At 40.6% G+C, this 27,031-nt stretch overlaps 2 protein-coding genes across 8 annotated transcripts in view; one reads left to right on the forward strand and one right to left on the reverse strand.

Annotated features, from left to right (window-relative positions):
- Positions 1-27,031, reverse strand: part of DOCK4 (dedicator of cytokinesis 4) — a 525,542-nt gene that overhangs the window by 470,088 nt on the left and 28,423 nt on the right. For 4 of the 6 annotated variants that reach the window (XM_054559685.2, XM_054559682.2, XM_054559684.2 and 1 more), the window contains exon 1: positions 15,104-15,830. In XM_054559685.2, coding sequence (XP_054415660.1) covers positions 15,104-15,233 — 130 coding nt within the window. In that variant the 5' untranslated portion in view covers positions 15,234-15,830. The other 2 variants (XM_054559683.1, XM_024249890.3) reach the window with 1 other exon arrangement.
- ZNF277 (zinc finger protein 277) overlaps positions 16,383-27,031 on the forward strand; it is a 150,045-nt gene continuing 139,396 nt past the window's right edge. Inside the window, exon 1 of one of the 2 annotated variants that reach the window (XM_002818354.5) lies at positions 16,383-16,551. In XM_002818354.5, the coding sequence (XP_002818400.2) occupies positions 16,461-16,551 (91 nt within the window). In that variant the 5' untranslated portion in view covers positions 16,383-16,460. Of the gene's footprint in view, positions 16,607-27,031 lie in introns of both variants that reach the window. The other variant, XM_054559686.2, reaches the window with a different exon arrangement.

Here is a 27,031-nt window from a genome sequence, read left to right on the forward strand (position 1 = left end):
ACAGCATCTCTGGCCTCAAGGGCTTCCCTAGACTGTAGCAAAGTCAGACAGTTTCAAAACAGCAGTAGCAAACGCCCTGAGAGAGGCAGCTGCAGGGCACAGAGCAGGAACAGAGGTAGAGCAGTCCTCTACCAGGAGGAGTAGAAAGAAACAGACACTCTCAAAGAAGAGACATTGCAGTTAGGTTTTCCAGGTAAAGAAGCAGGAGGTGGATGGTCAGCTCAGGAAGGATTTCAGCAGTTGCAGAGGCAACAGTCCTCAAGTAGCCTGGCATCTCTGAGGAGCCAGTGGTTCCGTAGGATGGAGGACAGAGTATGAGAGAAAGAATTGCCCGGCACAGGATGAGACTGCAGACAGGGGCTGATTTAGGAGGGAACTTGTGTACCATAAAATGACTTTGGACTCTATCCTGACTGCAAAAAAAAAAAAAAAAATTAAAGATTTTGTTTTTTACAAGTGAACTACATCAACAAATTTGCTTTATGAAAAAGGTCACTTGTGGCTTAAGTCCAAAGCATGTACTAGAGAAAGGAGAATGCAGAAAAGGAGAAAGATTAGAAGACTACAGCAGTAATTCAGACCAAAGAGGTACCTATTAAGCACACCAAGGAGCATACCAGCTCCTTGGACAGGTAGGACAGGGCTTTTCTGAGCATAGATGACGCAGAATGTGAAGCCCCAGGTCCCAGTAGAGCAAGGGCTTCCAATATCAGAACCACAAGCCTCAGAGCTCAGGGTTTCTCTTGCTCCTCCAATGAATGGGAATCCTCCCTTTTTTCTAGCCCCCTACCTTCTAGGCAACCCTGTTACTGCAGGTTTCTTGTTTTGTTTAGTTTATTTGTTTGAGACAGGGCCTCACTATGTTGCCCAGGCTAGAGTGCAGTAGCTAGTCACAGGTGGGATCATAGCTCACTGCAGCCTCAAACTCCAGGGCTCAAGCGACCCTCCTGCCTCAGCCTCCCAAGTAGCTGGGACAAGTGTGAGCCATCACACCAGCCATGAATTTTATTTTCACTCCAGGGTTCCTCCCTGCTCCTGGTCCATCCTCACTCAAAGACGCACACATTTATTCCCTTCACGTCACTCAGCACTGTTTGGTCCTTGGCTCCCATTTGCCTATTTCTCCCCACCCCTCTAGTACCCATCCCCATCTCCTGAGGCACCTAGTCGCTCCTCTGTCACCACTGTGCCCCACACCCCCACCCACCAGCAGTCAGCACACTGACGACCATCACCACCACAGACCAATGCTAGAGTAAAAAGACAACATGGGGACTTATTTCACATAATACTGGTATTAACACTAGTATCTTATTTAAAAAGTAAAGTATAGTGAGCAATTTCTTCAGCTCTGCCCATAGAACCCCAAAGCCTGGGGCTGTGCCTCCAGATTCTGGCCCTAGGTCTTATGTACAAAGGTGTGATACCATGAAGGGACCACATGCTTCAGGCTGGGACAGATGAGTGCCTGAATCTCAGCCCTTCACAGGTGGGTCCCCTGCAACAAATTACTGGCCCTCTCTAGGTCTGCTGTAAGGCTGCAGTATGTGCACGGGGCCAATCACACAGGCCCAGCCCTTGGTAAGCATTCATCCTAAAGTTGGGTTTTCCTCTGCCTGCCCACTCTTATTTTTCTGTAATTTAAATATGGATATATTTAAATTATATACTATATAATATTACATACTATATATATTTATATAATATATATTATAATTATATATAAGTATACTTAAATATTATATATTATATAGTATATAACTTAAACATAGTATAATTTAAATATAGTATATATACAGTGTTTGTGTTTGTGTGTGTATATATATAGTGTGCATATATATATATAATTATATACTACAGTTTCTATTTATCCTTCCCAAAATCTCTTGAAGGAGAAGAATCAATCCTAAATCCATCTTTCTTCCTCTGCCCAGTCTTAGAAGGAATCACAGACAAAAAAAGATAAACCATTTTCCAAGATACTTAACATCAGTCAGGTGACAGGAATAAGAGGGGACAAGGGGGAGGGGAGGGGGAGGAGGTGGAAATTACCCAAAAGGAAGAGGAAGAAGGTTTTCCAGATATTTAAAATGTGATTCCACTCAGCTGTTTATCTTGGGCGATCTTAGCAGCCGGTGACTCACTCCTATGGGAAGTATCTCAATATGAAACTTCTATTCTTTTGTAGAAGTTCTGAGTCTTCCAGGATATGAGACACTCTTTCCTCCTCAGGGCTGTTTCTTCAGGTGCACAAGTGAATAATATCATCACCATCCCAAGTCCTTATTTTCATTTTAAAGCTTGAAGGGGAAATATCTGTCTTAACTTTCACACTGATTTATCTGTGATACTTTATGTACTCCCTTACTGTGTATTTAAAAAAAAAAATCAGGGTAACATCTATCTTGAAGAAATGTTGTTCAAAGTAAACGAGATAAAACTATGAAACATTTCTAGCTCCTTCACTTGTCCAGTCATCCAGTTCTATATCTTTTTGGATGCTTATCAAGCTAGTATATTGCCTTATACATCATAGGCATATACCATAAATAATCACCCAACAGAAGTTTTTCTACCAACATGTCGTAAAATATGCCCTTATGCTTGTCACTAAGAAAAAAAAAATGCAACAAGTAAATCTTTAGAGGAATGTACTAGCTACTCTCAGGAAACACATACTTAAGGATAGTAGAAAAAGAAAAGAAATTCCTCCCAATATTGCTCCATTCTCTTCAGGGACCTGATATTCAACAGCCAGGACTTTCAAAAACAAAGTACTCCTAACCCAATGCCCCAAACCAAAGTTTCATATAATAAAACTTCCATCTACTTTTTAAAAATGCTAACCTACATGAGTAAACCTGTCACCCTAAGTTTTTATAAGAAACCGTAGCAAAAAGAAATGAAGTATCTCAAGACTCTACCTCTTTTGGTTGCTTTGAAGGCACCCAAAGTGATGTGACAACTCAAGACAATGTGAGCAACTTTGCAAAAATGCCATTATTCAAATAAACAGATACCTGGAGTTAGTAGTCGATATCTACCATCAAAAAATCTAACTCAAATAGGTGCGGTCATTTACACTTGTAATCCTAGCACTTTGAGAGGCCAAGGCAGGAGGATCACTTGAGCTCAGAAGTTCAAGACCAGCCTGAGCAAAATAGTGAGACCCTGTCTCTACAAAAAATGAAAATAAAAATAGCCAGGTGTGGTGGTGCATGCCTATAGTCCCAAATACTTAGAAGGCTGAGGCAGGAGGATCACTTCAGCCTAAGAGATCAAGGCTGCAGTGAGCCATGATCACACCACTGCATTCCAGCCTGAGCGACACAGCCAGACCATGTCTTAAAAAAAAAACAAAAACAAAAAACAAAGTCTAGCTCAATTAAGTCTGTGCCTCCAGAGGTGGGCCTGGGGAGTCAGATCTCAAACCACAGAGAGGGCCAACACTAACTACATTGATTACAGTGAGGTCAAGGATCCTGCTTCTATTTTTTTTTATATCCCTCTTCCTACAATCCCTAAAATGTCTTTAATCCTTCTGCTTGGGCGGCCATATAAAGTACCACAGGCTCGGTGGTCTGAAGGACGGAAGTCCCAAATCAAGGTCTGGCAGGACTAGTTCCTGGTGAGGACTCTCTTCCTGGCTTGCAGACTGCCACCTTCTTGCTGCATCCTCACATGGCCCTTTCTCATGCTACCTATGAAGAGAGCATGTGAGCTCTCCAGGATCTCTTCTTATAAAGACACAAATCCCGTCAGATCAGGGCCCCACCCTTATGACCTCATTTAATCTTAGTAACCTCCTTACTCCATATATATCCATATTGGGAGTTAGGGCTTCAACATACGAATTTTGGAGGAATACAAACATTCAGTTTATAGCACCCATAAATAAGCGATTATTCCTATTATTCTGTAATTGCTAAATAAAACCTCTTCAAATTGTTGACTCTCTATGTTGAAAGGTCTGTCCTGCACAAATTATCCCTGGGTCCATAGTCCAACAGGACAGAGTTTATAGAACAAAGGAAAAGTGAGCAGTGACACCAACATCAGTCTTCTAAGCAAACATTTCATGGAGAGAACAGAATTTTTACCTTAGGTGAATTCATCTGAAGCTGTTTCAACAAATTAAAAGAGCAATTAGAGCTCCCTTTCAAAGACTTAGACCCCACAGCTATATGAAAGCACATCTTCACTGTGGTTACTGGAAAATAAACACAGCAGTGACATCACAGGCAGTCAAACTGGTATAACAAGGAAAGCTACTCTAAAATTTTGAAACAGAGTACTTTCTGCACATAAATGACAAACTAAATTCAGGCTGTCCAGACTCAACTTCTACCAGTCCAACCTCTAATCCTGAAAGGAACCCCCACAAAGGAAATAATGTTTGGCTTATAGAAGAACTTACATCATTATTTTCTGATTATAAAAGAAATTCATGCTAATTTAAGAAATTACCAGAAAGTATGAAATTAAAAATAAGCCATCTCCTCAATTATAACAATTGGTTGTAAGAACATTACAGGTAATGTGTATGCCAATTCTTCACCTCTGATAAGTATTTTCCCATTTTAAAACTCATTGCAATAATTTCTACATAGTGTATACATAATATCACCTAACCTGGGGCAAAGAACATAAATATTTAGTCTTCTGAATCAATTTCTATAACTATGGATGAGAGTATTAAAGGAGATTTTACATATAATTAATACAAATACAGTTCTCCTAAAAAAACAAACTGGAGGCCGGGCACAGTGGCTCACACCTGTAATTCCAGCCCTTTGGGAGGCTAAGGTGGGCAGATCACCTGAGGTCAGGAGTTCGAGACCAGCCTGGCCAACATGGTGAAACCCCGTCTCTACTAAAAATACAAAACTTTGCTGGGCACAGTGGTGGGTGCCTATAATCCCAGCTACTCGGGAGGCTGAGACAGGAGAATCACTTGAACCTGGGAGGCAGAGGTTGCAGTGAGCCAAAATTGTGCCACTGCACTCCAGCCTGGGCGACAGAGTGAGACTCCATCTCAAAAAATAAACAAACTAGCAAACAAATTGGAGAAGGGGCAAACCTTTACTATGTGTGCAATTTTTTAGGAATCCTCAGATCTTATTCTTAATGTTTTTCATCCAGACTACTGGAGAAAACCTCAGAGGTTTCTTCTCTCTTCATTCTTTACAGAACTGCCTGTTGATGTTTTGGGTTTTCCTATTTCTTTGAGACCCTGGCTAACCCCTGAGCCTGTTATCAAGGCAGCTTCACAAGCTCCTCAACCAACTTTGGCTACCAGAGGAGAATGGAGAACAGGTTCTCTCCTCTCCCCAGGAAGTGAATAATGTTTCATCCAGGATCTCATTTGGGGCTATTTTCGGTTGCCTTATGTACATGCATCCCCACGTTCCCAAACCTGCCTACTTCTGGTTGCCAACAACGGATGAGATTATTCCATTTTGGAGAAAAAAAAAAATAAGACATAGAACCAAATCTCCACGTTTCTGCTTAAAGACTTCAGGGAGAAATTTTTGGTTAATGTCCAATTGATAGTCGAATAAACAGCAAATTTCTTGGTTTAGGAAAATGTTTCATAACTTGGGAGATAAGTTGTTAGCAAATTCAACCAGGAAAACTTCCAAATTTCATATCCAGAAGGGTTCCCACCAACCACCCTCCCACCAACCTTCTCTCTCTGGTACACTCAGAGGGGACACAAATGGGGGAGGAGAACAAATACATATGTGTTAGTAGTTTCCAAAAGCCTCCCATGTAAATGTCATGCTCTCCCCTCTTCCTCACTCTCCCGTTTTCTTGAGAAACAGCCATGTTTTCATTCATTGTTAAGTGACAGATGCCTGTCCAGATTTAGTTGCTTTCCGTCTTCCATAGAGATGCAAATGTGATCACTGATTAAGGCTACCTGGAACCTCTCTACAATGCGAAGGACTGAGCTAAAAATAAAGGTATGGGTTCAATTCCACTTTCAGATCTGCGTTCAAGGCTAGTTGATGTGTACAGCTCCAAGCCAGGTTCCCAGTTGTAAGTTATTATATACCATGTACCACGGTTTTAGGGCAATTCAGATGAAATCATCTCTTATCCCCCTACCTCCTTCTCTGTCACCAATACCCTGCCAGAAAAACTACACTATCCAGTAAGCTTTGTTATTGCAATACTTTGAAGGCAACTACGAAATCACTGTCCTTATGAAGACCACGGTACACTTCTCAATGGTGAAGTGGCATCTTCTATAGACCCCTTTCCACCCACCTACCCACCTTCCTGTCCTGCTCGTTTCTGAGAGTGGTCATCTCTCAACAGAATTAGAAAGATGGGGTGAAAAGAGAAGGATTACAGATGCTTCCGGCAGTAAATGGTGTGCTCCAAGTTGGACGTATTGACCTGGTCTCCAAGCTGGTGACAGAGAGTGGGGAAGGGGCAATGGGTCTTCCTGTCATCTTTCCAGTCATTGAGGCCTCTCTGTTTAATAAGGGGAAGCCAAAAGAAGCCACCAATAGGATTTTTTCTGTTTTTAATCCAGCTTTATTGAGGTATTGTTAACTAATACAAATTGTATATATTTAAGTTGTACAAACTGATGTTTATATCACCTTAAATATACATACATACATTGTGAAATGATTACCACAATCAAACTAACATATCTAGCACCTCACACAGTTCCCTTTTTTTCCTATGGTGAGAATACTTAAACATATTCTCTTAGCAAATTTCAAGTATACATTATTATTAACTATAATCACCACGCCGTACCACTGAAAACCAAGAAAACAGTGGTTTTCTTCAACCAGTTCCACCTGCCTTAGGGAAATTTCATGTGAATTTTGCCAACAGACTTTCTGTCAGACTTAGTTTTCAATATTATTAATGTTTGCCTCTTTCTGTGAATTTATTGTTATTTCACTGATTAGTTAGGAGAGCCTACATGAGGGGAAGGGAACCTAGTGTCATCATAAGCTAGAATTCCTTCCTTTAAATCACTTATTTTTCAGGAGTGCCATAGCATAACTTTAAGAATTCTTGTGGTTCCTAAGAGGTATTACATATTTACCAAAAAAAAAAAAAAAAAAAAAAAAACTGTATGTACAAATCTATTGCTTTATATATTGAAGCATTTTTCCATTTTTAGATGTGTCCGTGTTCTTAAATGCTGTTTCAGGGATGTATAAATCTTGTTCATTGAAATATTATTCGTGCACTCTGTTTTTCAACATCCTTATTGGGAAATCTCACAAACGTGCACAATCTGGCATGAAATATTTGTTTGGGAGAAAACTGTCACAGACATAGAAATAACTAATGCTTTAGCCAGGCAATGCCCTTAGAGGGAAGCAAGAAAAGACCATAAAATGTAGCTTACTACCAACTCTAAATGGACAGCTAATATTTCTCACTTGAGAATCCTTTGTATCCATATTAATAAAATGCCTCGAGATGACTGCTGTTTGAAATTTGGGGTCTGTCATGTTAAAACTTAGAATGAACAGGCAGACTACATAATCAAAGTCAAAGCAATTAGCGAAGTCTCATTTAGACCCATTACTTCAGCCTTCACTCCTAAGCCAAACAATCTTTAATCACACTCTTCAGCACAGAACTTCTCTTTTTTGCTGCAGACTCACTTTCTACTAGATCTCATCACCTGAATGTTTTGCAGGTATCTCAAAAATTGCAGGTATCTCAAACTCAAGGTGGCCAAACAAAAATCTTCATCTTACATAAGCCTGACCTGCCTAGAAAAAAAAAAAAAAATTGGTTCTTTTGTTGAATGGCACCTGTATTCATCCAGGCACCCAAGCCAAAAACAGGAAGACATCTGCTATAAATCACGTTTATATCCCCCCAAAATTCACATATTGAAACTGTAATTCTCAGTGTGATAGTATTTGGAGATGGGGGACTTGGGGAGGTAATTAGGCCATGAAGGGGAGCCTTCGTGATGGGATTAGTGCCCTTATAAGAAGAGATGAGAGAAAGCTTGCTTCCTTTCCTCCCCATGACCACTTCTCCCTACCCACATGAAGATACAGCAAGAAGATGTCCACCTGCAAACCAGGAAGAAGGCCCTCACCAGGAACTGACTCAGCCAGCACCTTGATCTTGGACTTTCTAGCCTGCAGAACTGTGAGAAACAAATTTCTTTTGTTTAAACTATCCAGTCTATATTTGTTATAGTATCCTGAACTAAGACAACATCCTAAACTTCTTCCTTACTTTAACTCCTCATATCTGATGACCAAACCTGTTGCTTTCATTTCCTAAATATCTCTCAGATCTATTCACACTTCACCTGACAATGACTGCTAAGCTGATTCATGGACTTATCTCTCACCTCAGTTACTGCAATGCCTCTCTTTGCTCATTTTTATGTCACCTCTTCCTTCATAAATAACAATGTGTAATTTAAAATTCAATACTGCTCATATTTCCAAACAGAGATTTTTTAAAAAAGAATTTACTGATAATCCACATATTCTAACAAAAAAATTGTTCTCATCTGTGCATCGACTGCCTCTTCTCTATAGGCTACACATTTTATGTAGCTCTAATCATAGTCTATATTTACTCTTCTTTTTTCATTTAACACTAGATACCTGGAATATATTTTTGAAATAGTGTTGTTTATGAAAATATTTCATTTCATGATTGTCTGATGCTCCAACGTGCTCATAACCAAAACTGATTTAACGACTACACGGTCATGTAAGTTGTTTCACAGACAACACGGCAAGGGACAACTCTGTGCATAAAGTGTTTTGTTGCTATTGTTTTTTTTGTCACATAAACTTTAAGGGGTGGGATTACTGATTCAAACTTCTGCTAACCACTGTCATACTAGGTAACGTGGCGTAATGGCTAAGAGAACAGTTTCTATGCAAGACAACTTAGGTTCCAATCCTAGCTCCACCATTTACAGTATGATCTTAAACAAGTTACTTAATCCCTCTATGACTCAATTTCCTGTGAAATATGAGTGATAACCGAATCCTCCCTCATGAGGTATCATGAGAATTAATGACAATATAAGACAAGCTCTTAGAACTGTGCTTGACGTGTAGCAAGTGCTCCGTAAATGCTATTTTATATTGCAGTTTCCAATAAAAGTTATATAAAAGTTTCCAAAAGGATCATGATTACCATACATTCCTCAGGGTACTGCATATCAGTTTTGCTGCAGTTTCGTTACCAAAGGCATTCCACTTTTTTGATGATTTTTATTTACTTAGTAGTTACCCAATGTCATCGTGGCACAATTTTTTTTAAATGCCAGAGAGTCCAAGAGTTGTTCCTTAAGTAAGTTTAAGTTGCTTAAATGAAGCTAGGCTTGGGGAACTTTAATTCCTTATTTTTTTGTCTTATATACTCTAGCCAAATAAGCATAGTTCACTTTTTTAATAAAACAAGTTATACAAGTTGCCTTGTCTTTCTAATAATGATCAGCAACATAAAAAAAGGTACAAAAGAATAGTGAGTGGTAAACCTACAACTGGCAAAGTACCTCAGTAAACCCATTATCTTTATTCTTCTGTTATAGTGACCAGAGAGTGTTGTCAAAGGACATGATATAGGAGAGTCTAATATTGGTCATTATGTAATCCTTGTCAAAAAGGTCCTTGTAGGAAGACATACAAGTACTAAAAGAGAAAACTTACGCAATGCATGTGATGGCTTTAAATATTTGTTCCATCTTTAATAAGAAATACTACAGAAGACAGACTTTGACTTACATTGAAGGAAAAAAGGATAATTAAATTCTTTGTTAAAATAAACCCACATATCCGACTATCAAAGACAACAACCACCACCACCATCAACTCCTTGCCAATGTCATGAAAGGAACTTCAGAGAAACCCAGTAAGATGTGAGTTGCAGTCCTTCTGGTATCACAAATGTAGCATTTAAAGCAGTGTTTTTCAAACTGTGGGTCAGGACCCATTAATAAGTCAATTTAGTGACGAGTATTTTTTTTAATGAAAAAGAATAGAACATTACATAGAGTATAAGCAAGTGCTGTTTCAATTATATGTGTGTGGGGTGGTACTGGGGGATATTTATATATATATACTAGGTCAGGAAATTAACTATATTTCTTATGGGTAATAGTCAAACAAGATTAAAAGCTACTAATCTAGAGTAAGTCACTTAATCTCTATGAAACTGTTTTCTCATCTCTTAAATAGAAATTACATTCAACTTCAAAGGGTAGACTCAGATAAAATAATTTCACTTTTTAAGTAAAACATTGTATTACTGTGTTATAGTTACAGCGTTTTAGAAGGGTTTCATTAGAGTTTAATGTTTCTCTGATGTATACACTCACAGCATGAAGTCACTATGATAGAAACATAGACATATTGTATCAAATATAACTCAGAAAATGTTGTCTCCTTTCGGAAAAGAATAGAGCTAGAGATAGGAAACCCTAAATTTCTTGAAATTTTTATAATCTCCTTTGTACTAGCTACCATAACAGCCTCTAAAAAAAAAAACAAGACCATAGAGGAAGGGCAGCATCTCTATGTGGCTTCAGGGACCTTGTGAATAACTGTCACTTAGGAGAATGACCAAAAGAGGGGAACATTTTTATAGGCCATTCCCATAGGAGGCCAGATCAAGAACATGAGCTGCCACCCCACTGTCTGTATGGCCCTTCGGTGGTACTTTACTGGGAGGTATAAATCATTCCTCTTCTATTCCCACTTAAAGTTTAGAATCCTGTGTCCGGCTCTAAATGTCACAAACAATCCCAAGCAGCACATTATTGTTTAGCTTTACATGCTATATAGATACACCATGGGACCACTAATAGAAAACACTTTAAGAAACTGTTAGCTAAGAAACTACAAAAAACTAAGAGTAAAGGAAACACATCCTTATTACGCTCTCTCACACACATATGCTATCATTAAAGCACCTTTCTAAGGTGAATGACACCTAACTATCCTGTATGAATACGAGAAGGGGCATCTTCCACCAACATAGAAGGGGCTTTAAAAAGGAACATGATTCCTACCCAGATGAGTTCAAAAATCCCTTCAAGAAAAATAGAAGACAGGAATTTATGTGATGACTGAGTGATACTCGCACCATACAATTTATTTTTTAAATGACACTGTGACTTCAGATCAGCTTGTTCTGAGTTTTGTTTCTTATAAGGTTCATGGATTTTCTGCACCAATCAATCCAGCCCATGTTCTCCTGTCAAGCTTAACTAAGCTCACACATGTAAAACATCTGGCTAGGTTTGAGGGGTGCAGCCTTCAGCTCAGGAAGATGCCATGACTCATCTGTGAATCTGTGCATAGAAGCCTGTTGGACAAATGAACGCAAAAATATATCTGCAAAGGTCTTAGCTTTCTCTGTGAATAATTCCCACCACTTTAAGGCGGGGTGGGGCGGGGGGAGGAATGGGAGGTATGCTAACAGATGAGGACATGCAGGAGGTAGAGGTAATCTGAGGAAATTGGTGAGTATGCGATCAAGAATGCTTTAGTCACCATTCTGCGCAATAGATCACTAAAGCATGTTCCCCCTGTCTCACTGAAACTTTGTACACTTTGATCATCATCTCCACTTTCCCCAACCACCCTCTTCCCCCAGACTCTGGCAACCATCACTTTAATCTCTATATTTATGAAGTAAACTTCTTTAGATTCCATATGTAAGCAAGATCATGCAGTACTTATCTTTCTGTGCCAGACTTACACTTACTTCATTTACTATAATATCCTCCACATTACTGAAAATGACAGGATTTTCCCCTTTTTCAAGACTATATAATATTCCATTGTGTATACATACGACATTCTCTTTACCCATTCATCTGATGATGGACACTTAGGTTGCTTTCATATCTCAGACATTTTGAGAACTGCTTCAATGAACATGGGATAGCAGATAATTTCTTCAGCATACTGATTTCAATTCCTGTGAATATATACCAAGCAGTGGAATTGCCAGATCATATGGTAATTCTATTTTTAGTTCACTGAAGGTCCTCCATGCTGTTTTACATAACAGCTGTATTAATTTACATTCCCACTAACAAGTACACAGGGTTCCCTTTACTCTGCACTCTCACCAATACTTGTTACCTTTCATTGTCTTTATACAGCCATTCTAACAGATGTGAGGTGATATCCACAGAATGGAGATACAATAAATAACAATGCATTGTATACTTCAAAAGTGCTAGAATGGATTTTAAATGTTTTTTACACCACAAAAATGGTAATTACATGAGGTGTAATTGTTAATAGCCTGATTTAATCACTCCAACTGTAAATGTACATCAAAATATCACACTGTACACCATAAATATATACAGCTGGGTGAGAAGGTGCATGTCAGTAATCCCAGTTACTCAGGAGGCTTAGGTGGGAGTATTGCTTGAGGCGCTCAACCAGGAGCTTGAGGCTATAGGCTATAGTGCACTATGATGGCGCCTATGAACAGCCACTGCACTCCAGCCTGGGCAACAGAGCAAAACCCTGTCTCTAAATTAAAAAAAAAAAAAAAAGAAAACTTAAAAGATATATAATTATTATTTGTCAAGGAAAATACATTTAAAAAACAAACAAAATGCTTCAGTCACTGCCCATGGAGCTCCTGCTAGACAGAGAAAATCAAACAAATTGAGAAAGAGAGGAACCAGCACCTCAGTTCTGGCAGCTTGCCAGGTAGCGTTTGCTTACCTCTGATCTTATTTAAAAACCAGGTGAGATATGTCACAACAAAAGTGTCTCTGTCATAGCAGTCTCAACACAATGAAGATGTTTTTCTAACCAAAGAACACAGTTGGAAGAGCTCTACAAAATTAGTACCAGGAAAGGCTTTAGTTAACACTTGCCCCAGACGCTGGGACCCAGAAAGGCTAAGTGATTTACCTAAGGTTACACAGCTGGCAGCAGTGTCTAGCCCGGAATCAAGAGCTAACTAGAATCTCCTAAGGTGAAATTGCCTATCACTGTGCCTCTTAACATGATTTCTAAAAGACAAGGTTCCCTGTTCCTCAGAACTATAACTTCATCACTATACCTTTTCCTAAAATCAGAACACTTATGACTGAGTATTCGTTGTTTTAATGAATTTAATCATTCATTAAATGGGACAGTGCCTATACATCAGATATGAAAAAGAATTTCCATCTCCGATACATTTAATTACAGATATAAAATTTAAGTAATTTTACCCATGTTTACAGTATGCTGCTTGAAATTTAATCATAAGTATATAAAAGCATAATTATCTCATACATAAATGAGGGTATATAAAAAGCACCTTTGCAGAAATATATAATTTATACTAAAACGTCACATATTCTGTTACAAAGACTGATTTATTTCAAAGAATGAAGAAACTAAATTACTACTACACCTGGTAACAAAGATCTGTGCCCAAAAGATCTTTTCTTTAACATCTGTAAGAACTACATGAGAAAAACACAAACATTAACCAAGGTTAAAAGAAAAAACAAACAACTTGCAATATAAGCAGCTACAAACAGCGCTCTCCATGGTGAAAAATAAAGTCCACACATAAGTATCCTAGCAAAAATTTCACTACACACACACACGCACACACACGCCTAACAGATGGATTCTAAAAAACAGCTAAGCATTCCACAATCCAAATGCTCAAAAATTAATAATAAACGTTAATTAACATTCTGGCACATGTGATATTGGAACAACAGCAGTAATTTGGGGCAAAAGACCCTCTCTCTGCTCTCGTCCTTCATCTCATTCAACCTCTTTTTCTCAATTGTGAGCACACCCTTCTGCCTCCCCTACTCTGCAATCAAATCACAACCACCCAAAACCGAGGTGTCTGCTGCAGCCCAAAACATTTGACTGATAATATCCGGTTTGCCATTCCAGGAAATCCCAGAGTGGTTTTTAAGCCTCTGCCCACAGCTTGTAAAGAAAGGCAAGAGAGGAACTAATCGATACCAGCACCCCAGCTGTGACCTGGCACATGAAGAAATCAAGAAAATAAATCCCATCCATAATCTGTATAATTTAACACTTGGAAGAAAGCAACATCTGGGATCGACTCCAAGCAGGACAGTTTTGCCCGGATGGATCTGAGCTTCCTGCACTGAGTGTTAAAGCCGCTTAGGAGGCGATGCCCTCTGGTCCCTCACCAGTCCAGCAAAGGGACTATCTTTTCCCTAGCAAGGGTTAATCTACCTCCCAAAAAAGAGGAGAGTGAGGAGAAGGAAAATAACAACTACTAACATCTACTCCTTGCCAGTAAAGAGGCTGGCAAAGACTCCCCTGACACTTTGAAGGAGAGAAAGCTGGAAACCTTTCCCAAAGGTGGGTTCAGGTCAAACTATTGTCTTGCTAATCAGTCACAATCCAGAATGGAAGCTAATGTGAAATGTGGAAATGACTTTGTTGAATCCTACAGTCCTTTCAATGGACCCCAAAGTCCTATCCCCAGGCAAAGTTGGGAGAAAAAAAAACACAAAAATCCCCTCGGACTACGACTCCCTGGGAAGGCTTTCCAGATTTTTTAAATTGCAGAAAAATGAATTTAGAACATAAGCAGATATCTACACATCATCTAAATCACTAGACCTGTCCTCAATTTTTAAAAAAACACACACACAAAGTACACCAGTCGGCAGAACAGGGCATTATAGGAAATAAAGAGTGTTAGTAAATTCCATAATGCTTTCTGTTAGACCTTCTGGGAGGTTATAATTGCATTTGGCCGGCTGCAGGCTTGTCGGAGAGCCTGGCTTCTTAATAGTCTCAACCCTAAAAGGAGTAACCGTCAAGGGGCGACCCAGCTGAAATCAAACAACAAAAACGGGAACTGTAACCCGCCTGAAATGGGAGGAGGAAAAGGAAGGGAGACTCCCGTATTCATCAGTCAACATTAATGTCCTTTGTTGTTCACCTTTACACAGAACAGCGAGCGCTATCCTGTTCCTTTTTCTCCGAACGCCAGTGTCAGGGTATGCTTTCCTAAAAGCTATCTCCCTGCCCCCAAGAACCAGGCTTTCCGATCCCCCTCCCCATTATCACTCAGCAGCCCTGTATCGCCACACCGCCCCCACTGCGCTCACCCGGGGTCGAGAGGGTGGCCAGAAGTAAAAACACTGCTGAAAAACCCGTTCTTCTCCAAAGACCAAAGAACCGAGCGGCGCAGATGTTGAAATTTACCAGTGCCCCCGCCCCGCAACATACACACCCCATAAACCCGGGATCGCAGGGAGGGAGGAGGGTCTGAGAGGGCTCAGCCTGTCAGAGCGGCTCTCTCCAGGACCCTGCCACATTCCACACTCCGGGAATGTCGATCCGAGCCAGAGGGAAGGGTTTATGCCTCCCTACTGTTTTGGGGGTGTTCTCTCTGCCCGAGTGTTGTTGTCTCCCTCTCCACCCAGAGGAACCGTTGCAGCTCCCTGTCGCTTTGGGGAAGAAGGGTAAGGAAGGAGAGAAACCCCGTTCGCCTCCTCTTCCAACTTGACACACACACACACACACACACACACACACACACACACACGCCCAGTCGCCACTCCAAACTCCGCAGGCAGAGCCCGAAGCTAGGGGGCCGGCCGCGCGCTCCCCCAAGCTGTCCCGGCGCTTCGGGAACCAGTGCGGGACGCGCCGAGCAGGCGGTGCGGGACGAGAGGCTGGTGCGCAGCCCTCTCCTTGGAGCTGGCTCGGCAAAGCCCCGTACCCGCTGCGCGATGCCAGGATTAGGCATTTTCAACCGAGCGGAGCGAGAAGGGCGCGGGGGCAAGGACGAGAAATGCGCACTCGCTCGGGCCAGAGCAGAATAAAAGTTCGCCCCGCGGAGACTTACCCACGCCGTATTTCTCGTGCTCCGTAGGTATCCACATGGCTAAAGGGGCTCCGGGGTCTTCAGGCTTTGTAATCCCCGCGCCCCTTCTCCGGCTCACAACAATGCACAGTCCCCGAGCAGCGCTGCAGTGCCGGAGCCCGGCGGCTTCGCGCGGGCTGCGGGCGCTGGGCAGGATCTGCGCTGGAGGCTCCCGAGCCCAGCGTTGACACTGCGCCGCCCGCAGCTCTCCCGGCGGCGGCTGCTCACAGTCCTCCGACGCGCTCCCGGGGACCCGGCGGCGCAGTCATTGTTCTGATTCACTGAACTAAGCGAACACGCCGGGGCACTCTCCGCCGCACCCCCGCCCGCCAGCGCCTAGTCCAGCCCTCCGGTCCCAGGGCTCCGCAGCACGCTGGGAATTGTAGTTCTAGGCCTCCCCATCCCGGAAGTGGGCGCGGCAATTGTTGTCGGGGCGGGGATTCAGTTTTACTGCTTACGTCCTATTGGTCCAGAGCGCGGCGTAGGTGTGGAGGAAACACCACGTCGACGGTGAGTTCGCCTCCAGTAGCGTTTCTATTGGTGCCACCCCGCCTCCGCCCCGCCCTGCGGCCCTCCCTTTTCTTCTCTGCCGGGTAATGGCTGCTTCCAAGACCCAGGGGGCTGTCGCCCGAATGCAGGAAAACCGTGATGAGAGCTGCAGCACAGTCGGGGGTGTAGGTTATGGGGGTGAGTACGGTGCCCCGGAGGTGCGGCTGATGTGTCTTCCCTTCTCTATGACCAGGTGTGCAACGGACCGGTGGTCTGACCCTAGGAGCCCTTCAGCTCTGGGGCCACCTGGGTTCAACTGGGCCCCACGGGTGGTGGCCCAGCGGGATGGGTTGGAGCCGGGGGCGGCTACTTGGTTGGGGCTGCCCGGGGATGGCGGAGAAAATGCCATGGAATGGCCTTCCCCTGCGCCGAGGAAGCTCCCTGAGCGTTTGTCTTCTGGTTTGGAGCTCCCAGCTTTGCGCTAGCTGCTGAGTGGGTTTGGTTCAGGTCTGGTTCGCGCGCGTGTGTTTATAACTTTGGGATTAGCAGCTCTTTTTCCTTACCAGTACACTGCCTCGGTTTGCTTGGTTTGACCTCGCAGATGTGTTTTATTTAGCTTCTGGAGAATTTCCAGTCGCAGACTGGTGGTCACTGCTGTCCACTCTACAGATTTGCCCAGTTTGTGGCTGAGGTGACCTCAGAAGGGAAAGTGTGTGTATCTCACAACCTCCTTGTAGATGGTTAACTGCTGTGGGTGTTCTCCAGATTTGTATGTGGAACCTGAGAGATCTTCCCAGTCTCTGGGTCCTTAGAGAAAGAAAAGGAAAGTGATAGATAATTTGCACTCGTGGCTTCAAAGAACATTTGAAAAGGGTTTTGAAAATCATCACAACTTTGGCTGTACCTGACTTTCAAGTTGTCCTCTGATCCACTGTAGGAATAAAAAACCAAATTTTGAAAGCTGCAGGTGGATTGTGTTTAGGACTCTTTTACCTTTAGTCTATCCCTCCCCCATTCCCCCCACCCCATTTTTGTCTTGATGTGTAATTTAGCACAAGTTGTCATTTTCTGATGAACATGGTTTGGGGCTTAAATATAGTTCTCAGACTGTTGAGACTTTGTTTTTCCGTTTATTTGTTTTTGCTTTCACAGTTAAATTGATATCTTAAATATTTACCTCAGCGGCACAGAGTTGAAGTGCATTTTTTTCCCACTTCCCAACAGTGGAACTCCCTACTCTGAAATTATTTTAGTACCTCTACCAAACAAATCTTTGGTAGTCTCCTGAGTTAAATATTGAATTTAACACCCTAATAGTTTATTTTTGGGTTGGTTATATATTGGGCTATCTGATGGTAACAGACTGTTACGGTTTCCTAGATTCTCAAAGTTCCAGAGGGCTACCAGTTTAAGATCTAAACATACACTCTTTGGTGAATTTATCTCACAGTCTAACTTATTCTTAAAAATGGCCGGGCACGGTGGCTCACGCCTGTAATACCAGCACTTTGGGAGGCCGAGGCGAGTGGATCACAAGGTCAGGAGTTCGAGACCAGCCTGGCCAATATGGTGAAACCCCGTCTCTACTAAAAATACAAAAATTAGCCTGGCGTGGTGGCGGATGCCTGTAGTCCCAGCTACTCGGGAGGCTGAGGCATGAGAATCCCTTGAACCCAGGAGGCGGAGGTTGCGGTGAGCCGTGATCCACCACTGCACTCCAGCCTGGGAGGCAGAGCAAGACTCTGTATCAAAAACAAAACAAAAAAAAAGGATATGCCTTTCAAAAATGTAAAATATTTAAAAATATTTATTTTTAAATTTTACAAGTTTAAAAGTTTTTAAAAGCACTTCAAACCATTCAGAAGTGTATGAAGTAAAAAAAATGAAAATTCCTTCACCTCACAGTCCACTCCCCGAGTATTAAGTGGTAAGAGTTTGGTACATATTCTTTCCAACATATTCTTCTTCTTTTTTTTTTTAATCCTACAATCCGTATTCTGTTAAACCAACATTCTTATATGACACACATTTGTATGATTTGAATTTTTTTTTTTTTTTTTTTTTTTTTTTTTAATTGAGACGGAGTCTCCCTCTGTTGCTCAGGTTGGAGTGCAGTGGCGCGATCTCGGCTCACTGCAAGCTCCGCCTCCCAGGTTCACGCCATTCTCCTGCCTCAGCCTCCCAAGTAGCTGGGACTACAGGCGCCCGCCAACACGCCTGGCTAGTTTTTTGTATTTTTAGTAGAGACGGGGTTTTACCGTGTTAGCCAGGATGGTCTCGATCTGCTGACCTCGTGATCCGCCCGTCTCGGCCTCCCAAAGTGCTGGGATTACAGGCGTAAGCCACCGCGCCCGGCCTATGATTTGATTTTTATAATAAAAAGGGATAAATCTGTATAAACTGAAAGTTCTGCAACCTTCTTTTTTCTTTCAGCAGTCTATCATAGAAACCCTTCCACGTCAGTACATTTGTTTCCTTTTTTTTTTAAGGACTGTGCTTATCATATTCCAAAATATGAATGTGCCATTCTTTAGCCATTCCCTTATAAATGAACATATACTGTGACTTTAGTTTTTCAGTAATGTTGCAATGAACAGCTTTATGTACATATATTCTTGCCCACTGGTTGTATATTTTGGGGGAAAATTGCTGGACCAAAGGTTATGCAAGTTTGAAATTTTGACAGATGCCAGACTTTCCTCTTAAAATATATTCAGCATACATTGCTACTTGTAATATGTGAGTGTTCTTTCCCCCATATTATCACAAACTTTGAGGAAATAATTAATCCAGGACCAATGTTTCAATGACTTGTAGATTGAATTAAGTAACTGATAGAAAGCTTAGTTTTTGGTTCCAGTTTGTTTTCAATAAAAGTGTTGAGTAGTAGTGAATTTGCAGTATCTATAACATAAAAAAATTTCTCACGCTTGGTGAGAACTACCCAGTATTCTCATTGACTTGTAGCAGTCAATAGGAGAAATTAATGGTTGATTTTTTTATGTCGTTTTTATAAGATAAAGTTGTCCTTAAAAATTCTGCTTAATAACCTATGTATCATTCTTTTACTTTTTCCAAAATCTTTTCAAAGCCAACAAAGTGTGATATAAATTATAGGTGTAAATATTTATATTAAAAGTATGTTTTTTGTTAGGCAGTCATTTAGGTTATCAAGTATGTCTTTCCCTGTAAAAATCATACACCTTTTTGGATGAGTTCATGTCCTTTGTAGGGACATGAATGTAGCTGAAAACCATCATTGTGAGCGAACTATCGCAAGGACAGAAAACCAAACACCACATGTTCTCACTCATAGGTGGAAATTGAACAATGGGAACACTTGGACACAGGGCGGGGAACATCACACACCCGGGCCTGTCATGGGGTTGGGGGATGGGGAAGGGATAGCATTAGGAGAAATACCTAATGTAAATGACGAGTTAATGGGTGCAGCACACCAACATGGCACATGTATACATATGTAACAAACCTGCACGTTGTGCACATGTACCCTAGAACTTAAAGTATAATAAAAATAAAATTTTTAAAAAAACATACACCTTTTTGACTTCTTGAAAACTGCTTCTTTTAAGAGATTTTCTTCTTGCTCTGATTCAAATGTTAGTCTGTGTGTTTAATACCCTGAGACAGTGAGGCCTAGGAAGGCTTTTTATATAAATCCTTGCAATTCCTCAAAACCTCTGCTAGAGTGAGTCAGTAGGTGGGGTGCAGGCAGGTGCAACACTTTCACTGAGACCACTGTGTTGCCAGACTTCTGTGGCTCCATCCTTCTCCAAGAAGGTCCCCAAATTGACGTGGTCAAGGATTTTTTGTGCTTTGTTTTTGTTTTTGTTTTTGTTTTTGTTTTTGAGACAGAGTCCTGCTCTGTAACCCCAAACTGGAGTGGAGTAGCACGATCTCGGCTCATTGCAACCTCCGCCTCCCGGGTTCAAGCGATTCTCCTGCCACAGCCTCCCGAGTAGCTGGGATTACAGGCATGTGCCACCATGCCCAGCTAATTTTTATATTTTTAGTAGAGACAGGGTTTTGCCATGTAGGCCAGGCTGGTCTCAAACTCCTGACCACAGGTGATCCACTCGCCTCGGCCTCCCAAAGTGCTGGGATTACAGGCGTGAGCTACTGCGCCGGGCCCACTAGGTCAAGGGTTAAAGGACACTGCTTTACATACATTTGAACAGTAACCAGGGTTTCAATTTGTCTTCTAAAATTAAGAACAAATAATAAATAGATTCAGCATACCTAACGCAGTGTCATTGGCATTTGTTCTTTTGCTGTTTTTAGTTAAAAGTCAGCAAGGTAGCACAATTTAATAATAATACATTTAGGAGGCTTTTGTGACTGAGGCTATTTCTTCTGAGTATTAATCTGTATCTCCATATTGTAATATTCTGTCAAAGTCAACTTTTTTCCCTCCGAATGCATGTTTAGTAGTTGATGATTTTGCTAATGCTTGGATTCTGGACCTTATTATCTGATGATTTTGGTAATGTTTATCTGCTAGAGAACTTACTATCTCAGGTGTGATGTCTCTGGAAGAAAGGGGGAAGGGTAGCAGGTGATGTAAACCCTTCATTCTTGTGTTTCCCATTTCAATAAATGGCATCAAGTCTAAGCTAGAAACCTAGGAAGCATCCTTGATTCCTAACTCGCCCTCAGGTATTGAATTTGATCAGTTAGCAAGCCTTACTTTTCTGTGCCTGAAGTATCTTTTGAACCTGTTCCCTCTATTCATTGCTACAGCCACTATGCTAATTCCATTACTAACCCTCACCATTACTGCTGAATTACCTACCTGCATCTCCCATACCCCAGAAAGTGCTCTTGAGAACCAGTCGTATGTGTATTTGTCAGCCTGATTCTGTTCTTGGCGCATTGTTAATGTTTAATAAATGTTTGACCAGAATGGAATTCTAGCTTGGACGATTGCAAAACCTTCCTGTTGATCTCGCTGACTCTTGACTTTACCTCCTTTAATCCACATTGTAAAACAAATATATTCATGGATCTCCACTTGAAATCTTCAGTGTAATTCTGCTACATGTATAATTAGGTCCAGACTCTCTGTGTGGCATTTAAGATTCTAATCTACTTATCTAGCCTCATCTTCAGTCACTCTGCTTCCTTTCCCATATCTCCATTATCCACTTACCATGTCACACTGTAGTTATTTTTTGGCAACTTTGTCTACCCCAGTGGACAGTGAACTTCTTGAGGTCAAGAGTTGCCTTATTTCACTTTTGTACATCCAGTGTTTATCAAAGCTGCATACAGTAAACATTTTATAACAGTCTAATGTTAGAATATGCTTGAAATTTATTCAAGGCATTTAGAGTGGCAACTATTTTGAGCAGAAGAACTGAAATAGAATAAAAAACTGAATAGATGTTTTATGCTTGTGAAAGGTATGCATACCAACTAAAATGCAAAATATCAGGAGGATGATATTCTTTCAAGATGATCATAGTTAGCATTTAAGGATAGTTTTTCAGTTTTTTAAAATAAAGTTTTAATGTTGTTTAAATAATAATTACATTTTTTAAAAGAATACTTTAGATCTGGCCTTTATAACTTTAAGCCTGTAACTGAATGACCTACCACATGGACCTAGAATTCTGTCTTTCATCATCTATATGGCTGTTACCAATTTTCTACAGGCTGTCATTCTATTTCTATAAACCATTAAGTCCAGTCTCATATATTTGACATGGCAATGGAAAGAGGACTAGACCTTATTTTGACAAAACGGTATTTAAATTCCAATTCTGACATTTAAAAGCTGTGTAACATAGGTTTATTATATGTGCTGCCACATTTATGAAAATATCCGTATAATATCTGTCTTGCAGTTATTGTGATTATTTCATATTTATATATTTAAGAAAACCCAGCGTATTTCCTGTTATAAAGTCAGACCTCAGTAAGTATTAGTTGCTTTCATTATAAAGATATGCCCAGTTATAAAGATATGCCTATCAAGAACTGCCTGCTCTTTGATACTGTATTCACTTAGGAAGCAATCTAAGTTGTGGAGTAACCCTGGGGAAGCTTAGGAATGTGTTGGTGATAACTGCTTATGCTGTCAGTGCTTTCCTGGAATTTGGGAGTTGTCAGAGTGTCTGTTGGTGCTACATACTAGTATTACAACTATGTGCTCTGCAAGCCTTTATATTATCTTCTGTATCCTCTCTCACTTCTATACAGTGCTACTCTACTCACACCCAGCTCCCCACCCCCACACATGCACTGACACTCAAAGTCATCAAGAAACTCAAGTAACATTGTATACTGGGGTTGCCTCACAAGGTATAGGCCATGGGATGTCAGAGAAGATAAGAATTATAGAAACTACTCTTGTAGGTCTCGTTTGGTGACATAGTTTGGCTGTGTCGCCACCCAAATCTCATCTTGAATTCCCATGTGTTGTGGGAGGGATCTGGTGGGAGATAATTGAATCATAGGGGCAGGTCTTTCCCGTGCTGTTCTCATGATAGTGAATAAGTCTCATGAGATCTGATGGTTTTAAAAAGAGGAGTTTTCCTGCACAAGCTCTCTCTTTGCTGCCATCCATGTGAGACGTGACTTGCTCTTCCTTGCCTTCCACCATGATTGTGAGGCTTCGCCAGCCGTGTGAAACTCTAAGTCCAATTAAAACCTCTTTCTTTTGTAAATTGCCCAGTCTCGGGTATGTCTTTATCAGCAGCATGAAAATGGACTAATACATTTTGTATAAGGTTCTGAAGAGGCCTTATTTAAAGCATTCTTTTATTTTCCTATGACAAATCAATGGGACCCAACTTGTAGGATATTTAGAGAAGAGCTCTTATTAAAAGGGATATTATATTAATGATGACGTATATGATAGCTAACATTTTTTTGAGCACTAACTGTGCCAGGTACTGTTTCAAATGCTTTTATAGGTATTATCTCATTTCATCTTTACAGCAACCCCTAGGTAGTCATATTATGCTTTTTATGTACAAATGAGGAAACTGATGAAAAGAGTAGCTTGCCCAAAGTCACACAATAACTGAAAAAAGACTTTTATCCTATGCACGGTTGTAATGATGTCTCATAGTAACTAAATTCCTTTGAATGAGGTCTGAAACAGACTTTTCTTACACATAAATATGCTCTAAATCCAATGTTACCATAGAAAGGCAGTATGGAATAGTGAAAAGATTTTAAAATCAGGCCAACTTAGGATCAGATTCTGGTAAACCTCTGAACTTCAGTTTCTCTTCTGTAAAATGAGTAATACTGTATCTATATTGCTAGGATGTGGAAATGATTAGGTGAGATGATAGAATAGTCTGGTCTTCAATTGTGACTGTTATTTCAGTCATAGGTATAGGCACATCTTTGGCATATGTGCCAGAAGTGATACAAGTGGTTTTAATATGTCTTCTGCACTTGAAGAGCAGGTTATTATTGAGGGATTTGATGGGTCAGATACCGAATTACATACTCTTATTTTGTTGACCTTGACCTTCCCATTCATGCAAAAGAATAGTGCTTCCCTTTACAATACACACTCATACACTTCCATCTGGAAAAACTGTAAAGAGGATGTCAATCAGATTCATATAGTAGAAATCATACTCTCTTCTAAATATAAATCACAAGTATAGAAACAAGCAATGTGCATAAACTGCTATCTCCAGTGATTAAATCTTTAAATGTTTCTATTAGCTCTTCTTAGAGAACTTTGCCACAAAATTAGGGTTCAGTTTTGACTTATTTGATAAACTTATCAGACTGAATGAGTTGGCATTTCATTGACAGTACCTTAAAGACTTGCCACCTCATGCTGAAACAAGTATGTTCTACTGACCTACTTGACCCAAAGGTGAGCAGGGCAGCTTTTTTCAGAAGTGGTGATAGATTTGACTGATCAGTCTTCTGCTTTTCTTTACATCTCACTGATCATCTTTGTGACTAGTGGCATTTATTTGCAACATAGGCAGCTGGGGTTGAATGATATCTTTGGCTGTAGGAACCAAGTAAAGTTTTCTAGAGCTAAACAGGATTTAAACCTTTGCTTCATGGGGTGAAGGGAGGATGGGAAAGAGGGAGTCAACAATTGACAAGTAAAATATTTAAAGTTTTATAGGATAATGTGGGATACTATTAAGCTTTCTCCATGAGTAGCATATTTAAAATAATCAATGTACAGTATTGAATCAGTAAAATATGTAGAAGGAAAAACTGGAATAGGAGTCAGAAGACCTGGATTCTGAATCTGAATTTGTAGCTTTTTAGCAATGTGAACTTGGGGAAAATGGTTTAACCTCTCTGAGCCTCAGTTTCATCAGGAAAAAAAAAATGATGTTGATATTATTGGGAGGTGTGGTGAGAGCAGAGTATGTTAAAGCACTCTATGAATCTTGAGGCACTATGGAAATATAGGGACAAATGATGCTACTGATAAAGGTCTGTCTCAAGAGGCAGTAGCGGGTACAAGCCCAAGCTTTAGACTTGGATAAACTGGAATCAAAAGGAGCTGTCAGCTAAAAGCTGTGTGACCTTGAGCAAAAGTAATAGGACCTCATTATTACTGTTATGGCTGCTGCTGCTGCTACTGCTACTACTACTACAAAAGCTTGGATGTAACTTTAAAATGATTTCAAACTAATCAAAGAACATTAAAGCTGGAATCAAGACAAATCCCACATTATACAATATATAAACTCTGTAAGGACAGGAACTGTTAAATATACCTTTAACCTTATCCTCTGGGACAGTGTCATGTTGTGATGGCATTTGGTGGTGTTTGGCAACTATGAATCAGCCCCATGCTGGGTTCTATATGGAATACAAATGAAGAACCCCTAGCCTTATCCATGTGGACATCTCAGTGTGGTTGGTGGGCTCTGCATCCCTGTCTCACTGGAGCTAATAAGAGAGTCTCTTCTAGTTCCATATAGCACTGTGGGATGAAATGGATACATTTGATTCTGTGATATGCATGCCTTGCCAGAGGCGCTGAACATACTAAAGCTTTTACATGTGTTTATTTTTAAAAGAAAGGAAATTCTTGTTTTGCCTCCTTGTTTCTCTAATACTGTCCTCATTTCATGTTTTTTTCTTAATTGAAAGAACTCTCCCCTCCCTACAAGTAATCACAGAGGCCCTGCCTTTAAAAAACTTTTTTTAGTGTTTTTATCCAAATAGAGAGATTTGGTTTTTTACTAGTAAAGATCTCAGAATTGTAATTGTGGTTATTTAACACAGTCTTCTGTTATGTAATAAGCTGCTATTCACCAGTAATAGCCAATTAGAAAAGAAAATATCCTGTACCCGCTAATTGTAATTACCATTATAAAGCAATTAATAGCAGGAACTGTTGCTGAACTGTAACATAACATCAATCAAGCTATCTTTGCCAAGGCACTGTACAACTGATTTTCTCAAATGAAGGAGGAGAGGGGAAGGAAAGGAAGGTGAGAGTCTGCGGGCTTATTTGAATTTCTTTCAAACCAGTTTATGAATGACTTTTGAATGCTTTTTAAATATGCCCCCACTCACAAAGGAAAGTAATGCTAATAATGTACTGGGACATTGAGTTATTCTTCCAGCAGCAGTGATCATAGACAGTACAGCTTTGCAAAAAGCTCACTGGACAAAGAATCAGAAGAACTAGGTTTTTTTTTGGTTTTTTTTGTTTGTTTGTTTTTTGTTTTTTAGACAGGGTCTCACTCTTTTGCCTAGGCTGGAGTGCAGTGGCATGATCTCAGCTCACTACAACCTCTGCTTCCCGGGCTCAAGCCATCCTCCCACCTCAGCCTTCTGAGTAGCTGATACTATAGGTGTGTGCCACCATGTGCGGCTAAATTTTGTATTTTTTGTAGAGATGAGATTTCGCCATGTTGCCAAGGCTGGTCTCGAATTTCTGAGCTCAGTGATCCGCCCACCTCAGCCTCATAAAGCGCTAGGATTTTAATCCCACTTCTCCTTCCAACTGACTGTGATTTTAGAGAAGTCATTAGCACTCCTGGTTAAGATTTCCTGGTTTGTAAATGAGGGAGTGAGATTATGTTAGCATCTTTTCAACTCCATCTTCCAAATATCAGTAAAAGAAAGAGGAGGTAGGTTTACAGCTTGGGAGCCGACATAATTCAGTCCTAGCATCTGTAAAAAGAAAAAGAAAAATCTGGATATGGCCTGAAGAATTAGTTGCACATGTGTGTGTCATTGATCAGGTGTATCAGGTTAGAAAATTGGCTGAGAACCACTGCAGTAGATGTCTTCTGGGATCCTTTACTCTGAGACAATATGGATTGATTATTAGGATGCATCCTATCTCACTCTCCTTTCCATTTGTAATAAACAGTGCAAATCTGAAAGAGCTATTGATAGAACTGAGGTTTCATTCATTCAAAAATTTTATTTAGCATCTGCTATGTGCAAACTTCTTTATTCTGAATGCTGTAGAATACAAAGATGAGAATAACATTGGTCTTGCCATCAAAGATCTTATGACCTAATAGGGAGGATATAAGAAGTACATATTACAAGGTAGAAAGTGCTGGGGAACATTAGAGCAATATAGATAGAGTTATGCAAGAAAGAGATTATTCCCAACAGGTGGTACTGGGCCTTGAAGTTTAATAATATTTGGACATGCAGAAACAAGGAAAAAGTGTTATAGGCCTAAACA

The sequence above is a fragment of the Pongo abelii genome, chromosome 6, assembly GCF_028885655.2.
Source record: "Pongo abelii isolate AG06213 chromosome 6, NHGRI_mPonAbe1-v2.0_pri, whole genome shotgun sequence".
Taxonomy (NCBI): Eukaryota; Metazoa; Chordata; class Mammalia; order Primates; family Hominidae; genus Pongo; species Pongo abelii.